Consider the following 23919-nt stretch of genomic DNA (forward strand, 5'->3'; position numbering starts at 1 on the left):
CCACCAGCTTTTTATAGGGGAGCCCGTTCAGCACCGGAGAAGCAAAGAAGGAGAGACTACTGCCATCAGCCCACACCCTGTGTGGCTCCCCAGCTCTGCTGACACTCCTGCCCACACTCCAGACAGCACTCCAAACAACCAGCACAGCCTGGAGCCTCCACTGGGCTAAAGCCAGGAGCTGATCCACAGGCCACCTTGGCCACCCTGTCCTTCCCACACCTTCCCTTCAGAAGGCCATGCATCTCTGGGACATCTGCTCCTCTTCTCCAGCCCCTCCTGCTTGCAGCATCACTCCCACCCCGGAGTAGGTACACAGGCAGGGCTATAAAACTCACTACAGGCATCAACCCTGGGTGGCTACAATTCCAGAGCCCTGGCTGAAGCATCCATACCTCTCCCACAGGAATGGCACGGGAAGCACCCCACCTCATCCCAGTGACCTGTCATTCCCCTCAGCCCCCAACCTTCCCAGGGGGGTCTAGAAACTTGTAGAGGCATAAAATCTGCCCCAGCCTGGAGAGTTCTCCTGTGAGCCAGGCTGACAGCACAGAGGACTCAGGGACTGAGGGACATTGTACATGTGTGCTGATTTGTCTCAGGCACTTGAGAACAGGACGACACTCATATCTTTTGTCTCACACTGCTGCCCCTGTGCCACCTAGGCACTGGTAACACCTGCCACAGGAGCAGCAGAGAGCAAAGCTCAGTGTCTTGCCCTCTCTTGGATGCACAGCTGTCACCCGCTAGCCCAGGGACTGCCAGAACGAGCCATGCTGCCAGGGACTTCCAGGGCACACCAACCCCCCAGACCAGCCTGGCTCTGCACCATCCCCAGGCTGCCATACTCGCCCTAAGTAATCTCAGGTAACTCTGCCTTAAGTGCTGCAGCTGAATTCCCAACTTGTGAGACACGCTCAAAGTGAGCACAACCAGCGCCCAGCACTCTCGAGATCCCAAAAGCTTCTCCTTCATCTTAGTGACTCTGTGGGCAGGCACTGGCTCTAATCACAGCTTTTCTGCATTTGCAACAGAGCTTTTCTGCATTTGTAACAGGGAAATACTGCGTGAGAAGCCTAGAGAGAAAAGTCTGGGGAAAACTCTGTGAGAAGCCTAGAGAGAAACGAGTGAAAAGCCACAGTCAGCCATGAGAGCAGCTGCAGCTTCTTAAACTGATGAGTTACACACGGAGCAGAGTAACTCGAACCAAGGAGCCTTGAAAACAACACACACATAAACGAGAGCTGAGCCAACGCCACGACGGCTCCACACTCACCCGAAATGCTCCTCTGCCTCGTCAGCGCTTAGAGCCTCCGAGGATCCCAGGACGCTGTGCCACCGCTCCTTGCTGAGGGCCCCTCTAGGTATCTCCGGGCTGGGGGAGCCTCTCTCCCCCAAATCCGGGCTGCTCCGGCTGGGAATGTCCCCGTCCTGCTGCTGCCGCGGCGGCTGCTCCGGCCCCGTGACCAGCGCCGTGTCCACCCCGTTGGCCAGCACTGCCCCGTCCTCGGGGGCGCTCCCGCTGGCAGCGCCTGTCCCTTGTCCCTGCTCGCTGTGCCTCTCGCCTGGCTCTGTCACCGCTTCCAGATGTTCGTCCCGCGGGGCCCCGCGCTCCCCCTCCGCTCGGGAGGGCTGAGCATCATCGTGCCGGGGGCTGGCTCTCCCGCTGGCAGGCTCCGGGGGCTGGCCGAGCTGCTCGTCCCCGTCGCTGCAGGACGGCTGCGAGCCCGGGGAATGCGGCTCGCACTCCTCGCGCTCGGCGGACCATGGAACGGGGCCGCTCTCGCTCATGTTCCGCTTGTTGTCCCGGCGCTTGCGGTATCGCTCCCCGCGCTCAGCTCAGGCTCGCTACTACCTACAAGGGGAAAGAAAGCAAGTCATGGGCGCCGGCAAGGGCTGTCAGAAAGGCACAGGCTTTTGATAGCACCGCGGTGGCAATTTGAAGCTCCCACCCCTCCTCAAATCCTCAGTGTAAAAGTAAGGAAGGACCTTAAGGACTAGTGCTCCTTACTCGGTACAGATCCGGAGAGGAAAATCTGCCCTTGTGGCCCTGAGACATTGAGGCCTGGGCACCCACCTTCTCCTGCTGCTCATAACCCCTGTGGGCACCTGCCAGGGTCTGTGCTCCTGAGGAGGGGTTCAATGGCAGGAACCCTTCCTGGCCAGCATCTCCTGCCTTCACATGGAGAGCTGTGCCCATGAAGCTGGAGGAAGAGGAGGAATAGCTGCAGGGGTTCACCTTGAGGCTTTGGCAGTTTACACTGCTTGCTTCTCTGGAGTTTGGGTTATCTGTGGTGTGGAAGACAGCCCCAGCCTCAGCACAGGAGACCTGTCCCACACAGGCTGTTAGTGCCCAGGGCTGGGGACAGGAACGTGGCACAGCTGCCTTTCCCAGGCTGGCTCTCAGGGTGCTATTCCCTAGTATTCCCTGCCCACCATAAGTAGGTGAAGCAGGCAATAGGTGTGATTTACTCTTTTTTCTAACGCTTCAAAGCAGCTGTGATGTGCCAACCTGTGTGATTCCTCCTGCTGACTTTGCAGTTCTGCAGAGCATCTTGCCTGCCAGAGCACCACTTCTCTTTTCCCGGCACACAACTGCTGCTGAAGGGTGTCACAAGCTGCCAGCTAAAACTCTGGCAAAAGTGTCCTGATTGAATGTACCCTGGGATGCTCTCTCTGTAGGACAAGGGAAGGACGCTTGTCTCATTGCACCAAACAAGACAAGTAGCTTTTTGATTAAAAAAAGGCACTTTATTGGCAAACACGCCTGTTGATGCAGAGCTTGCAAGTCTTACGAGCACCATCCTTAGCTGTGGGCTGTAGCCCCACAGTGCCATGTAAGCTTTTCCCAACGTAATCCCCCCAGCTGCAATCAAGTGTCACCAGAAATGACCTCTTCTGGAAGCAGGAGTATTCTGTATGGCCCCCAGGCTGGGCCACTGTAACAGCTGATTTTGGTTTAAAACAATATGTATCTTCACAGATATTTTTAAAACATTATCTATCTTTGTGGGGTTGTCCAGCCTAGAGGAAACAAAGCTCCAGGGAGATCTTAGAACCCCTTCCAGTGCCTAAAGGGGCTCCAAGAGAGCTGGAGAGGGACTTTTCACGAGGGTATGTAGTGACAGGACAGGGGCAAATGGCTTCACACTGACAGAGAGCAAGTTTAGATTAGAGTTTAGGAAGAAATTCTTGATTGTGAGTGTGGTGAGGCACTGGAACATGTTGCTCAGTAAACCAGAGATTATACCTCTTCTCTGAGCAGCCATGAGGTTGTCCAGGGGTCAGCAATGGGCTCTGGGTGCTCTGACTTGCTAAGTTTCAGCTCTCATTAGCAGGAAAATCACTAATTGCTTGGCCAGGTCAGCGCTCTACCAGTTCATGGTAACAAGGATTGCAGGGCTGCAGCTGCCTCTGCCCTTACAACCCCTCACCCCGTGGAGATGTCAGCAGCCTCCTCCCTGCTGCCAGTTCCTCTTGAGCAAGGGAAAGGTGGGATTTGGACCCAAACACTCCTCTGCAGTCTGGGTATAGGCAGATCCACACAGGTATGTGCTGGGCTGCTGGCTGAGCAGGACAGATTGTGAGGGGAACCCCAATTTCTGGCTGACTTTGCTCCGGTCCCACAGCCCAGGCAATCCTGGACCTCAGATCTAACCCTCTCTCTATGTTCTGTTCCCACAACAGGGAGGAGTGGGGAGTTCAGAGCTCCGCAGGGACGGGTTTGGGGTGGGGCCCTCCTCAAGGGTTGCACATGCCAGGGTCATGGGATGGGGCAGGTCCCTCCTGGAGGCAACGCTGGCAGTTTTACCTCTCCTCCAGGTGCATCCGTGAGCATCCCCCGCCGTCACAGCGCGCGCAGCATCGCCGCACCTACCACAGCCCGGGGTTCCTGATCCTGGCACGGCCCCTGCCTGCAACAAGGGAGCACAGAACGTGAGACCCAGGCCAGAGAGGAGATTCCTGCTGATCTCCTGCCACCCTGCTGCTGCTCCATATTGGGCTGTTTCCCAGACCCACCCCATGGCCTGTTCTCTGCAGAGCTCTGCAAGGTGCTCTTCCCTCAGCACAAACCTCCCCGGTTTTCAGACATGGCACTACAAGAGTATTCCTCACGTAGGACTTCTGATATCTTTCCTTATGAACGCCCCTTGACCAGCTAAAGCAGAGCAAAGGGACTCTGTGGTTGCAGGTTTCAGGAGAAACTTGATGATGATCCCACTGAATGTCCAATTTCACCCACCAGATCCAGAGAGCAAGACACCCGTGTCATGGATTGATCCCCCCAACAACCTCCCCAGCCACACCAACAAACCAAGAGCCAGGTTAGAGGTTTTTAAGCTTTTTGTAAGCTATGAAAGCCATTGATGTAGCAGCATTTCCCCTGCAGGGTGTTTTGTACAATGCAGGAACGGGCAGTGGTGCCACTCCATGAGGTGACTCCAGGCTGGAGGAGCATGTCAGGTCACCATAGGTGGTGTGGCACCTACAGAGAGCTGCCTGAGGTTGTGGATCAGACTTGCATAGAGTTGATGGAGACAGAGAGACAAGGCACTGCTGCCTGTGTGCTCCTAGAGGTGATGGGTGGATCAGGCTCCAGAAGTGCCACCTGCTTTCCAGTGGCTGGAAAGAGCCCATGGAGGAGCTTGGCAGCAAATACCTGTGTCAAGTCCCTGTAGAGGGATCTGCTTACACCTTCTCTTGGGCTTGCCCTTGCAGGCCTTCAGCCTCATTCTCTGCCAGCCTGACAAGAGAAAGCCAGCCTAGACTTCTTGGGACACCAGCACTTCAGCCTCCTGAATCCCACCTGCAGGAGCTGAGCCCTCCCAAGGGAAGTCAAAACAAGCCCTCAGGTTCACACATATGGGCCAAGTCTCTTCTAGCTTGTTCTTCTGCCACCCCAAATGACAATGGAAAACCCGTAAATCTCTTTCCCACCAAATCCAGGACAGAAAATCAGTCTCAGGCACTTGGTGTTTCCATTTACTGACAGCAGGGCCAAGCCAATGCAGCATCTTCCAGGAATTTACTTGCAAAACTACCAACCCTCTCCTGAGCATAACCACACTGTAACCTCAAGAAATACTGAGACCCTAACATGGGCCAAATTTTAACTTTACCACAGTAAAGGTATAATACAGACATGCAACATCGATCCACTGCTCAAATCTTTGGGGGAACCTTTCCAGCAAAGCTTTGCTGGTCTTTTCCTTAACATGTGGCTTTTTTAGTCCATTTTTTTAAAACTAGCCAGAGGGTTTGGGCTGAAATTCCCTGCCATCCATCCAAAAGCTTCAGTAGGAACCAGACACCACCCAAGCTGAATTCCAGTCCAATAGCTCGAGCTTGGCAAGCTGATGCAACCAGAAAACAGGAAACTAAAAGCAGTTAGGAGACAGGCCTGAGTAAGAAATATTGGCAAACCTTAGTAAGTGATGTCCCAGCCATCCCTCCTAACTTTACCCAGCTTATATTTTTAATATTTAAAAAAATAACATTTTTGTTATTACTGTATTATGCCACTGTTTCACTCTCTGTGAAGTCTCCCTGGGATGTTTGTGGTTTGGAAGGAAGGCTGAGGAGTCAATAGTTAAACCCTTAGTCATGCTCTTCCTTGGCCTCGGTTCCTGCTGGAACCAGGGAAGCCCTGGCAGGATGCAGGGACAGACTATTGCTGAGCCAGGAAGACCATCGGATTCCAGTGTATCCAAGCTGGGAGCTGAGCAGAGCCAGGAGGAGAGATCCAGGCCTCTCACAGCCTCCTGTCCCCTTTGAGGTTTGCATGTCTCCTGTTGGATCCACATTCCACTGCCCACACCTACAGGGAGGCTGCCCTGTGCACCTGAAGTCTGCAGGCAAGCTGGGTGTGTATCCACACATGACAAACTACCCAACAAGGCACCAGCTGTGGATTTATGCTTGCAGTGACAGCCACTGGAAGCACACACAGCTTATGAGTGGCTGAGGCTTCCCAGAAACTCCAGAGGAACTGGGAGGTTGGGTTGTAACAGTCTGTGGCTCCATTCCCAGCTCCTCATGGCGATGCCTTGTGCTGAAGTCATGCAACCAACTCCTGGCACACCCAGCCAGGCAGCCCAGCCACATCCCACATCAGCTGCAGAGGGTCTCTCCCACCCTCCAGTCCATCCTGTGACCTGCTGCCTCCCCCACCTGTGTGGGGAAGGAATATGGGCAAAGGGAAGAGGAGACAGGCTGTGATGCCATAGCTTGGACAACTTGGAAGACAAATGATGGTGGAACAGCTGGTTGCAACTGTCCACATCTGCCTCCAGCAAACAGCTGAAAGGTCACCAGTTCTGGACAAAGCCCAAAACCAGTCTCTCAACACCATTCTGCCTGCTCTGGAAAGCACTGGAATGCAGCTCAGCCTCTGGCCCAAAGCTGCCACAGCTTCAACCAGGCTGTTGGGAGAGGACACACTGCAGCACTGGGGGAAGGGATGGGGGGGCTGTCATTCAGAGATTCTCCTCTGGGACTCTTTCACTGCCCTGAAGCAGTACAGCCTGGCTGTGTTGGACTGCAGGCTGGTATTCCCCAAGTCCCCGCTCATTTCTCCTTGTTTCTGCTTTGCAAAGTGTTCTCCAATGCAGGTAAGGGCTAGAAGGTGATATGTGGGTTCCCAACAGTGGATTTTCACAAGTCTTGTCCTTTCTGCAGGCTCAGGCACCCTCTCAAGTCACTGCTGCTTCCCCAGGTCCTGTGGGTAGGGTGGGCAGCCCTTTCATGTCCACTGTTCCCAGCCTCCTGCAAATGTTACATGGGTTAGCGCATAAAAAAGGGCTCTGGAAAGAAAAGGGAATGACCTGGCATATATTCCAGGCAGGACTAGTCACAATGATGGCTACTGTGGCCCTGCTGAGCTGTAGAGGTTTGTTAAGCAGGAGCTCCCTGATTTGGACCAGACCAGCTCTGGCCCACATAAGCAGAAGAACATGGATTCATGCTAGAAAGAGGCTGTTATTGCTGTAGGAGATGCTAAGGGAAGCCAAGGCATCCATGATCCATTTCTAACCATGGGCTTTTCATCCCCTTCCCCAGAGCTGGGGCCTGGTGGGAGAGATGGGACAGAAGCTGAAGGGATGGAGGACCCCATCCCTGTGGACTTCGATGCTGCCCTCTCTTGCAGGCCAGACCCAAGCAAGGCAACTACAACTGGCTTCATTTATCAGAATCCCAGCAACGCCAGCTCACCACTTGTGCTCAGTGCCACAGGGTAGCACTGCAGGACAGCCACCGGCTCCCTGCTCCAGCCCCAGGTCTTGCACAGCCCCTGGACCACAGGGAGACAGGGCAGGGCTGGTTGGGAGCGATGGAGAGCAGAAATACCCCATCCCACTGTGGCTGGATTTGCAGCGGGGGCAGCGAAGCCGGGCAGGCATCCACTGCAGGGAGCACCAGTCCCAAAGAGGCCGGGCAGAGATGCAGCAAAGTTTGCCCTGATTGTGTGAGGGGTTGGAAACCACACAGCAGCTCTTTCAGGGACTGGCTCTGGAAGTCTCCCAGCTTTTGTTGAAACTGAATGGCTGGTGGGAAATGATTTATTTTTAATTTTCTTCCCTGCGTTCGGAACTGGAAGGGCTCCCACTTCAGTTTTGTGTAACCACTTGGCTGCTGCAACACAGGAAGGCTTGGAGAAGAATCCTGCTGCTTAGTCGAGCATGAGCTTTTCCTCAAGCTCATGCTGAGCTGGGCTGCTTCCTGCAGCAGCCTTGCTTTTCCTTGCTGCCCTGCATCCCATTCCCTCTGGCTTGGTGAAGATAGAATCATAGAATGGTTTGGGTTGGAAGAGACCATCCAGTTCCACCCCCCTGCCATGGGCAGGGACACCTTCCACTAGCCCAGGTTGCTCTAAGCCCCATCCAACCAGCCTTGGACACTTCCAGGGATGGGGCAGCCACAGCTTCTGTGGGCAACCTGTGCCAGGGCCTCACCACCCTCACAGGGAAGAATTCCTTCCCAATATTCCATCTAACCCTGCCCTCTGGCAGTGGGAAGCCATTCCCCTTTGTCCTGTCACTCCATGCCCTTGTGAAAAGTCTCTCTCCAGCTCTCTTGGAGCCCTTTTAGGCACTGGAAGGGGCTCTCAGGTCTCCCTGGGGCCTTCTCCTCTCCAGGCTGAACAATCCCAATTCTCTCAGACTTTCTTCATAGCAGAGATGTTCTGTCTGTCCTCACCCTGGTACCACAAGATGTCCAGGGGGTGAGGAGGAGGCACAGGGATGACACAGAGGAGGAAGGCACAGGATGTGGCTCCTGTGAGTGAAGGACAAGGAAAATTCTGCTCATCACAAAACCTCAGAGTCAGATCAGTCATCAGGAAGGGAGCAGTGGGGGCGTCAGGAAAGGAAGGGGTGGCAAAGCAGGCTACCATGCTTTGGGATGTGCTGGAGTGCAGTTTCCAGAGGAAGGAGGACTCTGGGACCTTCCACCTGCTTGTGTGCAGCCTTGGGAGATGCAGGGAGGGCAGAGCAGGACTGACTCTTCTGGGTTTTTCAGTAAAATTGTAGCAGAAGGTCTCACCCAGAACATCACCATGCTCTGCTGACCTAAGGTGGGGGCAGTGCTGAGAAGGGCAGTTGTGGTCCTGTTCCAAGTCCTCTGGCAGCATTCCTGGTGCTAACAGGGATGAGACAGTTCTTGTGAGTGTTCTTAGCACATTTTCTCGTGGTGCACAGAGTTGCAGGCTGCCATGAAGGGGAAGACAGAAGAAGTCTGTGCTGCCACTCAGGCGCCACCAGCCTCTTGGTCTTGTGAGTCCATGCAGACACCTGGAGGCACATCCAATCCAAGCTTCTGTTTGTGTATTTCTGTGATGAATTGGAGGTCCAACACCAACATGGAGTGTAATTGTGGACTCACAAGCCCTGGACAGCGAGGATCGCTCTTGGCTCCAGCTGCTGGCTGTGCCCTTGCTAACACAGCCCCACACTCACTTGACCTTCACTGACATTGGCCTGGGGTTGCTCCAGCCCAGGCTCAGCTCTGCCTCATGGTGCTGCAGGCAGAGGCTGGGAACAGCTTCCTCAGCCGGAGAAAACCCCACAGGATGGGATTTGCTCAGTGTGATGTGAATAAAGCACACACACACCAGGAGCATCTCAGGATCTCCATCCTCTGAGGGAACCCCAGTCCCACACACTCAGACAACCAGGTCAGGAACCCCTAATCCTGCTCTTTCTAAGTCAATTTTATCCCCGGGGTGGAAGACACCCCTTCACACCTCATTTGCTGACCACCACGAAATGCAGACCTCTGTGGGGCTCTCTGTGCCCCAGGACCTTGTTCCAGGCCATTGCAAAGATTTCTCGAGATCATAATTTCTAAAAGACTCCTTCCATCCTCTTTTTGCATGAACGAGAAGCAATTTTTGGTGGCAGCTTTCAGCAGAAAGACACGACAGGCAGATGTTTGGTGCTTAGCCCTTTTCCTTGACATGATCCATGCTATGGAGACATGCAGCCACCACCAACACAGCAGCTACAGCTGGGCCACATCCCCATCTGACTCAGCCAGCCTGCCACAACTCCCTCTGCTCTGCTTAGAGAGGGAAACATTAATGAGCCAGATCTGGTTTTCTGGGCATCTGCCTTGGGAATTATTAAGAGATTAAAAGTTCTCTTGGTCATTCTTGTTGTAGAGAGCCCTTGAACTCCTTGGGTTAAACCATCTCCAGTGATATCCTCTGCTGGGATAGACCACATGCTCCGAGTTGCCGTCCCCTCTGAGCAGGAACAGCTATTTGATGTACAGGCTGCAGATCTCATCCATAACGTGGCTGGAGAACAGGAATGGATGTGCTTTTATGACCTGACTCACCAATGAATTTATAAAACACACATGTCACACATTACCCTGGGCAGAGGGAGTGCACATGGACACCATGAGGTTTCTTTCAGAAGGCAACCCTGTAGAGAGATGGAGAGATCACAGCCATGGTTCTTCTTTTTGAAGTACCTTTACTCCTTCTGATGTCTCTGCTTTGACCTCTGCCCTTTCAACACGGCTGAAAATAAAAACCTTTTACCATCCTCATTGTGAAAATCCTCATTTATTTCTCCCATGGGCTTGTTTTTATATGATTTTGAAGACCTCCATCATATCATCTCTCAGCTTCTCCTCTTCAGATTGTAGTCCCTGCCTTCTTAGCCTGTTCTCAGAAGACAGCAACAGCTTCGCCACCCCCTTGACTATTGTGACAACCTTTTTTGGATTTTCTCTAACTCCATTACTTCTACCACTCTGTTACAGTCTGGAGAGAGGAAAAGCAGGGCTGCATAGTGAACTCAAGACGTGGGCACAGCAAAGATTTACCCAGCACCAAACTGTTCTGTACATCTGTAGAGGAGTCCCTCCCTCATGACACCAAACTCTAACTCACCTGCAACATTTCTGCTGCAGACCAGGCTCTGAGGGCTGGGCTGGGCCTTCAGCCACTCACTGATTATCTGAGGTGCTACTCCAAGGCAGGATAAAGACAAAAGTGGGAAGAGCTTGAGGGATGGTCTCTCTTCTCCCCTTACTGTTCCTCTGACCATGTCACTTTTGACACTACCCTATGAAGCCCTTCCCTGTGCTCTCAGCACCTGCTGGACCCACCAGAAGATGCTGGACACACCAGAAGAGATCCTCCAGCATCTGCTGGAGATCAGCTCTGGCTACAATGCCCATCCTGTCTAAGAGCTGAGAGTTGATGTGTGAGACTGCTCAGAGGTTCAGGTGGGGCTGTGCCTCCTTCCAGTGTCCATGGGTCCATGGAGATGCCCTTCCCTCTGAAGATACAGATGGGCTCCACCAGCCTGGGGTACTCTAAGAGGAATCCTGGCACTTTTGGTTACAATCTTGGCTTGTAACTTGAGAAAGCCAATCCATCTTTCAGTTCCCTGCTTTGCCCCAGCCTTTCTGAGACAAGGCAGAGCATTCAGGCCTGTAGCTCTCTGGCTCCTGGATTCCTGGTAGAGCAGCAGTGCTCCTCACCTGGGACCTGAGGCTGGAGGGAGTGAGAGATGTGCTCCAGACATGAAGAGGCTGGACAGCCACCATGGGGGGGAGGTCTGTGTACTCCACTCCAACCCACATCCCCAAGCCTTGCCATCTGGGAGGGACGTGGGGTCGACAGGAGCCCGTGCAGTGCTGTAGGAGCCACCAGGGCCATCCTGCCCGTGCCAGAGCCAAGGTGCTGGTTCTCCTGCCTGGGTGATGCCACATGCCAGCACTCACCTGGGCTGGGAGAAAACGTGGCTCAACAAGGACATACGAGCACTCACTGATGCCAGAGTCATGCTTTGCAGAGCCCTGGGGGGACTGATGGCCACTGCTCATGGACAATATGCTGCCCCAGTGGTTCCCTGACAGTTTAAACTGCATCCTTCACTTCCAGTGTGGAAAAGAGGCCATGGATAAAACATATCCCACAGACTAAAATAAACCAGCCACATGCTAAAAAAAGAGCCTTTGGGTAATCAGAAATCACTGTGCATGGAACATACCTCTTTCTTGAAGCCAAATCCTGTAGCTCCCTATTTTGAATTTTTATTAGAGTCCCCAGAGCAATTAGGACACATTCAGATCTAAACGACTCCTGCTAAACTTCATCTTGGGGAAACAACAGCAGGTTTTTGCTTATAGAAAACAATAAAAATGAGTCTTAAAATCCTTAACAGATTTGCTGTTTGCACTCTTCTGCAGTTACTCAAAAAGGGAAAATAAAAGAACATATTTAGCATTTTTGGCATGTTCCTTTCTTCATATTGACACCTTGGCTACGCAGCATTTGGTGCACTGAGCCTTCCTCTAGCCCTGGGTGTGCATCATGAAACCTGACTGTTCCCTTCACAGGCAAAACAGGGTCACAGTCTCAAGCCTGTGGGGGTGAAAGTCTGGACTGTGTCCAGTTCCAGGCTCTCCTGAGAGACAGCAGGGACAGGGAGCTCCTGGAGCGGGGCCAGCACAGGCTGCGGAGATGCCGAAGGGATGGAGCATCTCTGGGAGCAGGAAAGGCTGAGGGAGCTGGGGCTGTTCAGCCTCCAGAGCAGAGCCTGAGAGGGGCCCTCCCCAGGGTGTGTCAGGGGCTGCAGGGAGGGGGCAGAGGCTGGAGCAGGCTCTGCTCGGGGGGCCCAGCAATGGCACAAAAGAGGAACGGGCAGGAACTGATGCCCAGGAAGTTCCAGCTGGACAGGAGGAAGAACTTTCCTGTTTGGGTGACCGAGCCCTGAACAGATTGCCCAGACAGGGTGTGGAGTCTCCTCACTGGGGATATTCCAGAACTATCTGGACACAATCCTGTGCCACGTGCTCCAGGATGGCCCTGCTGGGGCAGCAGGTTGGACCCACTGTGGGTCCCTTCCAACCTGACCCACCCTGCGATTCTGTGACTCTGTGACTGCTCCCTCACTTTCCATCTTGGTGAGGTGGTAGGAGTCGCTCAAGCCTCCACAAAAAATGGCCAAAGCACAGGGACAGTGAGCTTATGTGTCCCAGGAGAAGTGTGAGCTTGAGGTGGAAGGTCCAGAAGGCTGGTGAACACAGACCTGAACATCCCTGTGTTCTAGGCAGTGTGTTGTGCCTGTAATCCTCCCGGAACAGGCTCCTTTAAACACCATTCAGGGCTTCCTGGTTTGACTATGGGGAGGCAAAGATCCTACAGCAATCAGTGGGGTCTGTCTGACCCTTAGATCCTCACTCCTGCAGAAGGAAACCATGACCCCCTTGGAGACCTTGCAGGGCTCCCCAAGGATTACACCTGCAATTCACAGGAATCCTCCTGTGGTTCAGAGACAACCAGGAGCCTCCAGAGAGGGAACAGCAAAGGAGGGCAAGTTTTTACTGCATCCTGGGGGAAGAAGGAGAAGGGTAGCTCCCAGTAGGGCTGTCGTTCCTGCCTCTCCAGGATGATGCTCCCCACAGAAGTGGATCTGTCCAAGGTGGTTGTTTGCTGCACGAGCCTGTGGTGCAGATCTAAAGCCTGCAGCTGTAAAGGCAGGTCACAGGGATACCAAAGGATCCCAATCATCCCTTCCCTGGCATGGGAGGAAAGGTGGGGAAAACGGGCAGAGGCTTTCTGTGCCCTGGCACCCCATCTTCATGCAGCTCCCACAGCTCAGAGGAGAGAGCTTGAGAGCAGGATGCCTGTCTGGGTAACAGGTGGGTCCCAGTGGCTCAAACCCTTAGAGCAGAACCAACAGCTCATGATCAGTCCATCTTGTTCAAGACAGGAGTTTTTAAAGGGTTCTCCCAGGCAGACCTTATCCCTGAAGAGCAGGTTTTCTTGGTTAAGCTCAGAGCTGGCTTCATCCTCACCTGTGCCTACCTGCTCTGGTGCTCACCTTCTCTTGAGAGGGAGCTTTATAGTTCAGGTGGCTGTAAACTTGGCTTCTTTCCTGGTTGTCTGTAGTTTTTTTACAAAACCAGGCTGTTCATGGGGCCTTTCCACTCAGTTCCATGCAACCTTGTAAATGAATTCATTGAAACCCAGCTTTCCCCACAGCCAGGGTTACCTTCCATAAAAATCCACAAGAGCTGCAACTGCTATTCATAACCCATAAATGGAAACAGCCTTCTTCCCTTCTTTTTGCCTCCCTTTGCTTTGATCCTCCCTCCCCACATTCTCCCAGTACCCAAAATAATACAACAGGGCTGGCAGCTGACTCAGACCCCAGAAAAGGAAATTCCTGCCACGCTGTCTGTCTACACCAAACCTGTGCAACGCCTCAGCAAGATTCAGGAGGCAGCAGGTGAGTTCATCCTGTTTGCTCACTGGGAGAAACATCCAGAGTGATGGAGACCAGTATTGCAGAATGAAATGGAGTTTTGGAAAGGAGGTGAACTTCCCTTCGTGCACCCATTTATCAATAAATCTCAGAGATGAGGCACCAGACTTTTATGGAGGTGCTCTGTCCACAGAAGGTGGTAGACAGGCTGTTTGCAGACAGATGGACTCCAGCCCAAGGGACACAGGGACCAGCAGCACCAGATGCCCAGAATGTGCAGAGATGGCTGGGCACTGGTCTGGGCTCCTTGGGTGCTCAGTGAGACCCTGTGAGCACTGAAGGGAGCAAGGTCTTCCTGAGCATCTCCCCACCCTGCCAGGAGAGTGGGAAGACAGCAAACAGACTTTTGTGGGTGCTAACATCAGATACAGCTGTTTTGGAGCCAGCTGGTCGTGTCCAAAGCTGATGTGCAGCAACCTGCAACACCAGATAACTCCTCACTTGTCAGTTAGTGTGTGAAATCTCCCTTCTCTCCACACAGCACTCCTTCACCCATAGGGAACCACCAGGAGCAACCTGATGGCATTAGAGTGAATGGGACTATTACAGCCCTGTCTGGAAGCTGGAGGATGATGGAGAGGATCCTCCTTTGAGAAAGAGAACAGCAAGCATTGTGGATCTCATTATACACACCTACAGACACCTCAAAAGGTCTGCATTTCCACCCTGCACCATCTCCAGAGAAAAAGGTGTAACTTCAGTCTCTTCTCTACGAAGAAGGGGATTAGGCTCCCTTGGCAGACAGGAATGGTCCTTGTTCTGCCCAGCAGAGACTCAGCCCTGGTCACAGAGTCACAGAATCAACTAGGTTGGAAAAGACCTCCGAGATCATCGAGTCCAACCCACGACCCAACACCACCTTGGACCCAACACCACCTTTGGTCTCCAAAGGGCTCTCCCTGCTCTATCAATCAAACACGTTTCCTGCTTGCCAGCACAGCCCTGCACTCTCCAGGCCCCAGCAGAACACCACAATGGTCCTCAGGTCATTGAGAATCCTGTGTAGACAGACAACTGGCTCGAGACTCTTGGCTGCTACTGAATACCACCATGTCAGCCTTGCCTTTCTAGCAGGGCTCCAAACCAGGAGCATTGGTACAAGGCACCCATGACTGGGTAGCAGAGATCATGACTGATGAAGACATTCATGCCCAGAAGGCATCAAATCCAGAAGTGGCTGGTGGAGAAAGCCAGGAGGTTGTCCAGGTAGGACTAAGCCCTCCAACAGGTTTCAGCAAGCACAGCCTAACATGGCTTCAACCAGTGTCCACTTTGGACCCAAGGCAAGAGAACCATCCATGAGCAAACAGCTGGGTAACTGTCACACCAGCGGGGATGTTCTATTTTCATCTCGGAGAAGAAAAGGAAGAACAGCTTCCCTCACCCAAATGAGACTGAGATGCACTTATTTGGCTTGAAAACACAGACTCAGCCAAGATTTGCTGACAGCCAGCAAGGCTGGAACTTCCCTGCCTAACATTGCAGGGTGTCAGGGCACGAAACATGGCAATTCCACTGAAGTCAGCAGCTCCACTTGGGCATAAAGCTGTCTGCCCAGAGGACCTGCAAGGAGCAGCCTGGGAGAATGAGATCTAATTTGAAGGGACTTTAAGACGTCATCAGGACCAAATTAAGACATTCAGGAGGCAAGAGGCAAACTGCAGAAAGGAAGCAACGACAGGGGAGCAGACAGGACAATGCTGCAGGAAAAGCACGTCCTCTCAGACTGGGATGTGAGCATCAGCCCTTTTCCTAGTGAATACTCCACCTATAAGCTCACTAATTCTTCAGCAGGCCATTTTTTCTGTGGTTTAGCCCAAAAATTCCACCTTCCCTGTCAAAACATTGCCTATAAAGGAAGTGGGGGCCAAGTCGATCTTCCTCTTCCAGAGGCAAAGAGATGGTCACTGAACTTCTGAAAACTGCCTGTTGGCTCTAGAACACCAAGGAGACACCGACAGTTCATCATTCTTCCCTGCTGGAGGAGTCACACTCATTCTGTTCCCAAGGGTGTGTGTTTTGCAGGTAGCACGACCACTCCCCCTCCTTTTTCCAGCATCTTTCACTCAAGAAAAAAAAGACCTGGGGCACACCTACATTTTAGGTGTGTCCATCACACCTGTGCAGTACTGTGTTGTCTCCCTCAGTCTCCCAGCCCGGAGTCTGCAGGGTGCAGAGACTCAATGACATGGCTGAAAATATAATTGCTTATTTATTCTCAGAACTCACAGACTGGGATGGAACCACTAAAAGAAAAGCAGGATTTCACTGCTCTGTTAGGATGTGGCAAGTTCTCATTATCTTTAACAGGAGATGCTAGTCAGAACTTGGATATACCAGAACTTGCTTGAATACACGGAAAAGCACTTTGAGGGGGACTCAGCTTGCTCGAATGTAGACATCTCCAGCTGAGCTCAGCCCCCAGGGTTCAGTCAGCAGAAAGGCTGCATCTGATGTGCATTAGAAGCCTGTGTTACAACCAGAAGAGTACACTCTGCTGCTCTCTGACTGGACCCCCCAGCCTGGGACAGCAGCCGCAGCCACTGATGTTTCTGGTGCAGACACCCAGGAGGAGCACACGGCTCTCCTGCCCAGCACTGCTGACCACCTCTGGGGGGTCAACTCAGGGACCTGAACTGCCTGCCCTGAGCACGGATGGCTCTGAGCACCATGAAATGTTGAAGCTGACTCGGTTTGAAAACTGAGCAAGTTGCCCAGAGAGTGCAACTGAAACCCTGGTGGAGCCATTTTGCAGCTCCTGGGCAGAGGTTTGGTCTGCCCTTAATGGATGTGCTGGATAACCAAGTCAATAGGAGCGGGATTTCCCTCATGAAGGAGTCAGCCTCTAACAGACACACTCTTAAACTGATGTAAAGGTGCTTTATAGAGACAAGGATGCTGCTTCTCCTCAGGGGAACTATAAGAAGAGCAAAAAGCACCATCAGGCTGATGTAATTGCTCCAGGACAGTGCACTGTTTAACTACACCTGCTCTGGGACCACGGGGCTCTCCCAACCTCCCGGTGTGCAAGATGCCCTGCACTAGATCTTGTGACAAGGGTACACCAGGCTGCATTAGGTCATTTTGCCTCTTTTTTTAGGTGTTCTCAGGGCTTTTCTCCTGCTCCTTAGACATCATTACATTTGGGCATCAGACAATGACTTCAGGAACTGATGAATTACATTCTGGACTGAGGCTTCAGTGATGCACAGAGAGGCCAGAGGGGCCTGCCAGAATGAAGTGTGCTGTAAAGATGAAATACGGGTTCAGGAGCTGAATGCTGCTCAGCCTGGTTCAGCAGTGACCCAATGACATAGTGGCACACGAGGAGTGGCAGCCGGGACTGCTGCGGGGGACACAGCCCCAGACTAGAGTGCAAACTGCACATCGTGTGTCTGGGACTGGGCATCTCTGATTTTTACAGCGTGCAAAATTAAAGGGACACTGTCCCCAGGGTGCACTCCTTGCAGTTTGCTCTTATCTGGAGAGCAGAGGACCCCCCTTTCCCTTCTGATTTTGCTTACAGAAAACACCCAGGCCACTAAAGCACAGGCTTCTGCTATAGGATCATCCCCTACATCTGCCAGGAGCTGCTGTAATTTTGTGGCCTTCTCTTTCTGCCTTCTGATGGCACTAATAGTAACACGTCTGCATTTTAGGTGTTGCTATCATGCTGTGGTCCCGCTGTGATCCTGCACATCCAAACCTCCTGAGTTTCACCTGGGGTTGTTACTCTGCTCCTGGTCCCCAGGCACCACTGGGCCAACACTCCCACCAGGCACTGTGGAGTCAGCTCCTCTTGACACTATCCCAGCTCTCACACTGTGGACACACAGGAAATCCAGGCTTCCTGAAGCCACCTCTGAACACCCAGCTCTCCCCATTCTTGCATGCAAAAATAAAAATACTTTAGAGGAAGCCTGTATTGGCTAAAGGAGGCAGGTCCAAAAGGCAGGAATAAAAATCTCTTGCTCTTTCCAGTCTTATGGTTTAGGGTGAGGGACAATGCCCACCCTGGTGTCCTGTGGCTCCCACTACGAGGTGCTGTGCCAGAGGCAGGTCCCACGGTGCTCAGGTGCTGTGCACAGTGTGGCCTCTGGGGATCACCTGCAGGAGCAGCACACGGGCACCATCCCAGGCAGAGGTGGTGCAGGATGAACTCCATGGATGCTGTTCTGGGGGCTGGCAGCTGCCTGTGAGGAGCAGCCAACAGCCAGGACCACTCAACAGAGAGGAGGAGAGATGCAAAGGAAAAGGTCAGCCTTTATTACAAAGCACATTTGTAAATAAAGGGCTAATAAATGATTAGCAAAGGCTTTCAGTGCCTTGCAGGGTTCATTTCTCAGGGTGGGAAAAAGCAGAGAAGGTCATCAAGACATAGGGGGGCTGCAGAAGGAGTCTCACCATAGCAACAGCTCCTGTGCAGGTGACCAGAGCCCCACCACCCCCAGCCCCACCAACACACCCCCGGCAGGGGCAGGGATGGAGAGGAAAGGACACTGCACACTAACAGAGTCGAGCCTTCAGGCTTGGGACCCTCAACCCACCCCAAGAGCCCACCCCAGCCCACCTCAAAGGTGGCAAAAGTCACCATCAGACCACAGCAAAGGTCACCATCAGACCATGGGCCACACACTTGTCCCACCAGCCCCTAGGAAGGAGCCACCAAAGGAAACTGCCTCAGCTGCTGCTGCAAATTAATTCCCTCTACTGCTGGGAGGGAAAACAACCCCATGATTTTCTGCTGCCTCAGTTTCCACACCCAGGCAATGGAGAGAGCTGCCTCCTGGGACCTGGGGAAGAGAGGGAGCTTTAATGTTGAGACAACACCAAGAGACCTGGATAAACAGCCTTGAAAGGATGTCCTTTCCTCGAAAGGCAGGTTAACACTCCCAGCTGCAGACAGTCAGCTCCTGTTTCCAAGCTCAGGACTCTGGTGAGTAGTGGCTCAATAGCTGCCCTTGCCTGGTGCTGCTAACTTAGGAGGCAAAAACCTAAATACTCATTAAAGCAGCACTTGGCAAAAACCCCATCCTCAATTACAAAAATCAATTCATTTTTTTTATGAGTCTGAAGCCTTTGGGGCCTCATAATCTAATTAAATAAAGCTTTCTCGCTTTCCTCTTGCCTGCTCCCATAGCTTCTGTTGTATCAGCAAAGACAAATATATATTTTTAATTTAGCAGAATCCCCCTGCACGGTGTATCCCCTTCTGGACAGAGACCCTTTCTGTTCTCCCCATGCCTGTGTCCTGCTTGGGCAGGCTGCATCCATATCCTTGTTGCTTTTGTTCCTAAGAAGTGCCCAAAACACCAGGGGCCCAGTCCACCTCCATCCACTCCCACTGGCTGGGTACCAGTGCCCATTTGAGGAGAAATGTGCAGAGCCTGCCAGGAGCAGAGCCCATGGAAGGTAAGCTCAGCCTTGGGAGCGGTGCCTTGGGGCAGGCCTCGTCCAAGTCTGCAAAATCCATCTTTCATGGAATATCCTGAGCTGGAAGGGACACACAAGGATCATAGAATCCAACTCCTGGCCCTGCACAGGGCACCCCAACAATCCCACCCTGTGCCTGAGAGCATTGTCCAAATGCTCCTGGAGGTGCCAGGGCGTGCAATGGGGAGAGGCTGAGGGTGACCTGGAGAAGGTGCCACAGAATCCTGGAATGGGTTGGGTTGGAAGGTTAAAGATCATCTAGTTCCAACTCCCTGCCATGGGTAGGGACACCTTCTACTAGACCAGGACCACCCTGTGTTCAGCACCAGCCAATACCAAGTGGTCGTGCACAGAGTGGGCAGAGATCCCTGTGAGTGGACCATCCAGGTCTGGATCAGGTGCTGCAAGGAGGTGGGAAGATACCACAGGGAGCTCCCTCTCCACCTCTATGAGGATCTTGCCCAGAACCGTGTGAAATTTTTTGGAAAAATTGTTCAGTGGCCAAAAATTGTGATTACAGGTCAGCTAAACCTTACCCAGAGTTGTGATGCATTTGTGCTGCAAGCACTGAAGAGGTGGATTTGAAAAAAAAATAACCAAAGTGTAAAAAAAAAAATTAAAAAGTTGCAAGAACTGAGCTTTACGCTTGGACTTTGGAGCATGTAAACAAATACAGAAAACAAAAAAAGCCACCCTTCAATTTAGTTTGGTATTACAGCATTTCTCTGCAATCTTACAATTTTTTAAGGATTTAAAAGAAGAAGATATTTGGGTCATATTTGTTTTTTCATATCAAGAAAATAATACAGAGACAACTACACATGGGGGAGGAGAAGCTGAGCTCACATCATTTTCCCTGGGCTTTTCAGTTCAGTTAGTGAACTGTAAGTGTAGCAGTCACCTGGGTCTGAGGTAGGTCTTCCTGCTCAATGCTAAACAGGAGAGCTCATGCTTCCAACCCCCCAAAAAGGGACATCATTGGGATTTGCTCCCCTAGTGCAGAGCTGCAGGTTTTGTCTGTTGAGGGGGAGTTCAGTTCTCCATCACAGAGCCACAGAAAGGCCACAGAGAGACGAGGGGCTCAGCTGCAGGGCCCGCAGGGGGACACAGGATGGGCAATGACTGCACAAGACACCAAATCCAGCTGTGAGCCCCCCAGTCCACAAAACACTTCTGTCACAGAGGGATCCTGTCCCCAGTGCTCTCCCTGCCATGCTCACATCACACTGAAAGCTGCGGGAGACACTGGGGGTCTCCGTGATGTGGAGGTGTCTGAGCTGGGCAGCAGGAGATACAAAACCAGTGGACCTCTGCTTTGCCATAGTGGGTTTTGGGAGATGATCCTTGGACCAGAACATGTTCCATGATGTAGAGGAAGGTAGAAAATCCTCAGATGAATCCTGTGCTCATCCTGCTTGACAGGAAACCTTGCCCCTTCCCTGCCCCTGTGTCTCAAGGCAGCTGGCAATGTCAGGGCATCCCACCAACACCACCTTCGCTGGGAGCCACCCAGGCTGCCTCAGGGAACAAGAGGATGGAGGAGGAGATGAAGCAAGGCTGGTGGTACCACAGAGGTGACACCCTGACCAGCTCACATAGGAGCCCTCAGAGCAGCTCTGGGAGGATCCCTTCAGGTGTGGCCTCCTCCTCTGGGACCCGGTGTGAGCATGACTCCTGTGCCAGACATGGGGACACACTGGTCCTTCAAACAACCTGCCAGCCCTGCCTCCTCCACAGCCACCAGTCAGGCCCTTCAAGACTGACTGAAAAACCACAGAGCTGAGAAACCTTGAGGAAAGTATGTGAGGTGATGAGAGGAGGAAGAGGAAGGAGTGGAGGACATAAAAGCAGTGAAGAGGTGAGTGACAAACCCTGTGCCCAGTGCCAGGCTGAAGCCTGCAGCCCAGAAAAAGCATGGAGAACACAAGAAGGGGCTCAGGCTCAGCTGCACCACCTCTGCTCAGTCTTCCTGTGGCTCTTATGCTCTCTAGCCCTGCCTGGTGCAAGTAAGGGAGAACTGGGACTGATCCAGTGATGGGAACAGCATTGTCTCTAAAGGAGGAATCACTAGTGTCCCTACCTGGGACTTGAGCAGAGCTAGGAGCTGCCCAGGGTCAGGAAGGCCAGGTTATGGGCTGCAGGGAAGGGCCTCCCTGAACATCTAAGCCACTCATCTCCTGGAGCTCCTGCAGGAAGACAAAGGGACAGCAGTAAGGACGAAGGGTGAGGTGGTTACTGCCCAGCTCGGACAGGCGCCTCTCCCCCATGAGCCCATCCTGCCAGTCACCTCCCCAGGGTCACAGGAAATGAGGGAGGGAGGCAGAACTGATCCCACCCTTCTCACCTACAATTCCTGCACCATAACCACCACAGATAAATGCCACGAGCCTCCTGTGCAGACAACACCACTGCACCATTAATATGGGTCCATCTGACCACTGAGGCTCAGTGCACTGAGCCTGCCATGGACCCTGTCCCAGCACATCCCTGCTGAAAGGGCAAGGAGGATGTTTCCATCCCCAGCAAATCTGGTACAAAGAGGTGTGTCCACAGCAGAGGCTGTGAGGCAGCAGAGCAGCAGCAACTGCAAGAGATGTGGCCACTTACATCAGCAGATCACCCACTCCAGGGGCTGCTCACACACAACCTCCAAGCAAGCTGTTCCATCAGCAGCAATCGCTCTGCCCATGGCCAGCACTTCCCTGGCAGTAGCCACAGCTCCCTTCCAGCCCAGGGAACATCCTCCTGGCAACGCCACCAACTTGTGCAAGTCAACAGGGCCACACAGAGATGCCTGAGCTGATCAGGGGATTCCATCTCCTTCTGGCAACAAGTAACAGCTCCAGCTTTGGGCAGAACCGCGGACACCACACGGGACAACTCCAGACTTCAAAGGAGACTTTGCACTTCAGTCCCTTTGACACAGTGGCCTGATTTACCCAGGGCTGTGTGTCCCTGGCACAAACCATGGCACAGAAGCTTGTGGCAATGCTGGATGGAGGGATCTTCACTGATGGAAAAACCCGTGGAGGAAGGGGACAAAAAGGTGTTGGGTGATGGGATGGAGAGAAGGGATGGTACTGTAAGCTGAAGCCCAGAAGAGCAATACAGGGTATTGCAGCAGGGAGATGAGGGGTGAGCAGCACCAGAGGGAGAGCAGAAAGCCAAGACACCTGTGAAGGCCTCACACTCAGAGCTGGGTGCAGCCATGAGGAGAAATGAGGCAGGTACCTCCTGCCAAGTGTCCAACTCTGTGTGAAGAGCCACATGATGGGCCACATGATGAGGGCACCAAAGGGGCTTCATTTCAGTCACCCTGGGGTCAGAAAAGCATGTCCTCATCTTGGGCACCTCAGGAACTGGTCTAAAACTGCCTGGCTCTCTCTTGCCATGTGCTGTGAAGCTCTCGTGAGCGGCCTCAGCAAAGCACACCCTCACCCCATCCACCCAGTCACCACAAACTGGTGTTACTGCTTCCCATCCTCAGCTCCCCACCGCCCCTGCAAGCAGGACAGCACCATCCAGGCACTGAACAGCCCTGGTGGGCACAGGCAGGGGTGTCCTGGCAGAGCTCCTGCATCCCCTGCCCAACACTGCTGCTGTCACCTTGGCAAAGTCACTTTGAGGCCACCCCAAGCCTCAGTTTCCCCAGAGAATAATCCAGCCATGTCCTGGGGTAGGCTGAAGAGTGGTAACACACTGAGACAGGAGGAAACTCGGTATTAATTCGGAACTACTCGGCTTCCAGGCTCACAGATCCAGGGGTGCCTCCAGGGAAAACCACCTACTTCAACTCCACTTGTGCCTAACTTTTAGGGGGGAAAAGGACACAAAACGAGGACCATCCATTTTGTGAATCAGCCATCTCTCTGACTTCCCCTCTGGGCTCGGCCGCCCACTTTAAGACTTTATCCATTGTTTGCCTGGACTTGTACAGGAAAAATCACGTTAAGGAAAATCCTAGCTGAATCACACACTTTGGAGCACTTGCAATGGACAATTTGACAAGGACATGGGATTTAACATATTTTTAATGCAAAAATATCTAATGATAATATGCTTCACTCCTGGCTAAAAGACATTATCTACTGGCATGGGGGGAATTTAAGCCATAATACCAGCTACTATAATGCAGGCCTGGAACTCCATGCAAATATTATCCTGATCCAACAGCTACAAAGCTCTGTTTATCCTAGTAATTAATTCTGTCTTATGTTTAGTGATACAATTAGAGAAACACTGCCGTTCTGATGGGCTTGCTTCCACCAGTGCCTTTTACTATATTTACATCCCCACAATAGGCTTGGTCTCACAGAAAAGGGTGAAATTGCATTTATGGAGACAATGCCACATGCATTCCCAAAGCATTTTAGAGATGTAAAGTTAGGCTCCAAATTGCACGTTTATTGTGTGAGCACACAATGAGCTTAGATTAAATATTGACTAAAGCCAGCCTAACACCCAAAATAATGAAGATGAGCACAATAGTGAGATTTACTCCCAGTTGCTAGAGAAATACACATCTGTAACATATAACATGCCCTTCCCACAGATATACTCTTTGTATTCCAGCTAGCCTTAGGCAGGAAAAATTTCATTCTCATAAATTATGGATTTTCTTTCCCAACTGCCAACACATCCATATTACCAGTTGCAAAGCAAACAAATATAATAACAAAAAAAAAATAAATGCCATTCCCCT

The 23919-nt window shown here is 52.4% G+C and overlaps 1 protein-coding gene across 3 annotated transcripts in view; it reads right to left on the reverse strand.

Annotated features, from left to right (window-relative positions):
• The window catches only part of PSD2 (pleckstrin and Sec7 domain containing 2), an 87543-nt gene that overhangs the window by 42290 nt on the left and 21334 nt on the right, over positions 1–23919 (reverse strand). For 2 of the 3 annotated variants that reach the window (XM_027682692.1, XM_027682694.1), the window contains exons 2-3: positions 3809–3911; positions 1274–1852 (exon numbers count right to left, since the gene is read on the reverse strand). In XM_027682692.1, the coding sequence (XP_027538493.1) occupies positions 1274–1788 (515 nt within the window). In that variant the 5' untranslated portion in view covers positions 1789–1852; positions 3809–3911. The remainder of the gene's footprint in view (positions 1–1273; positions 1853–3808; positions 3912–23919) is intronic. The other variant, XM_027682693.1, reaches the window with a different exon arrangement.

The sequence above is a fragment of the Neopelma chrysocephalum genome, unplaced genomic scaffold (genome assembly GCF_003984885.1).
Source record: "Neopelma chrysocephalum unplaced genomic scaffold, ASM398488v2 Primary Assembly neopelma1_63, whole genome shotgun sequence".
NCBI classification, from domain to species: domain Eukaryota; kingdom Metazoa; phylum Chordata; class Aves; order Passeriformes; family Pipridae; genus Neopelma; species Neopelma chrysocephalum.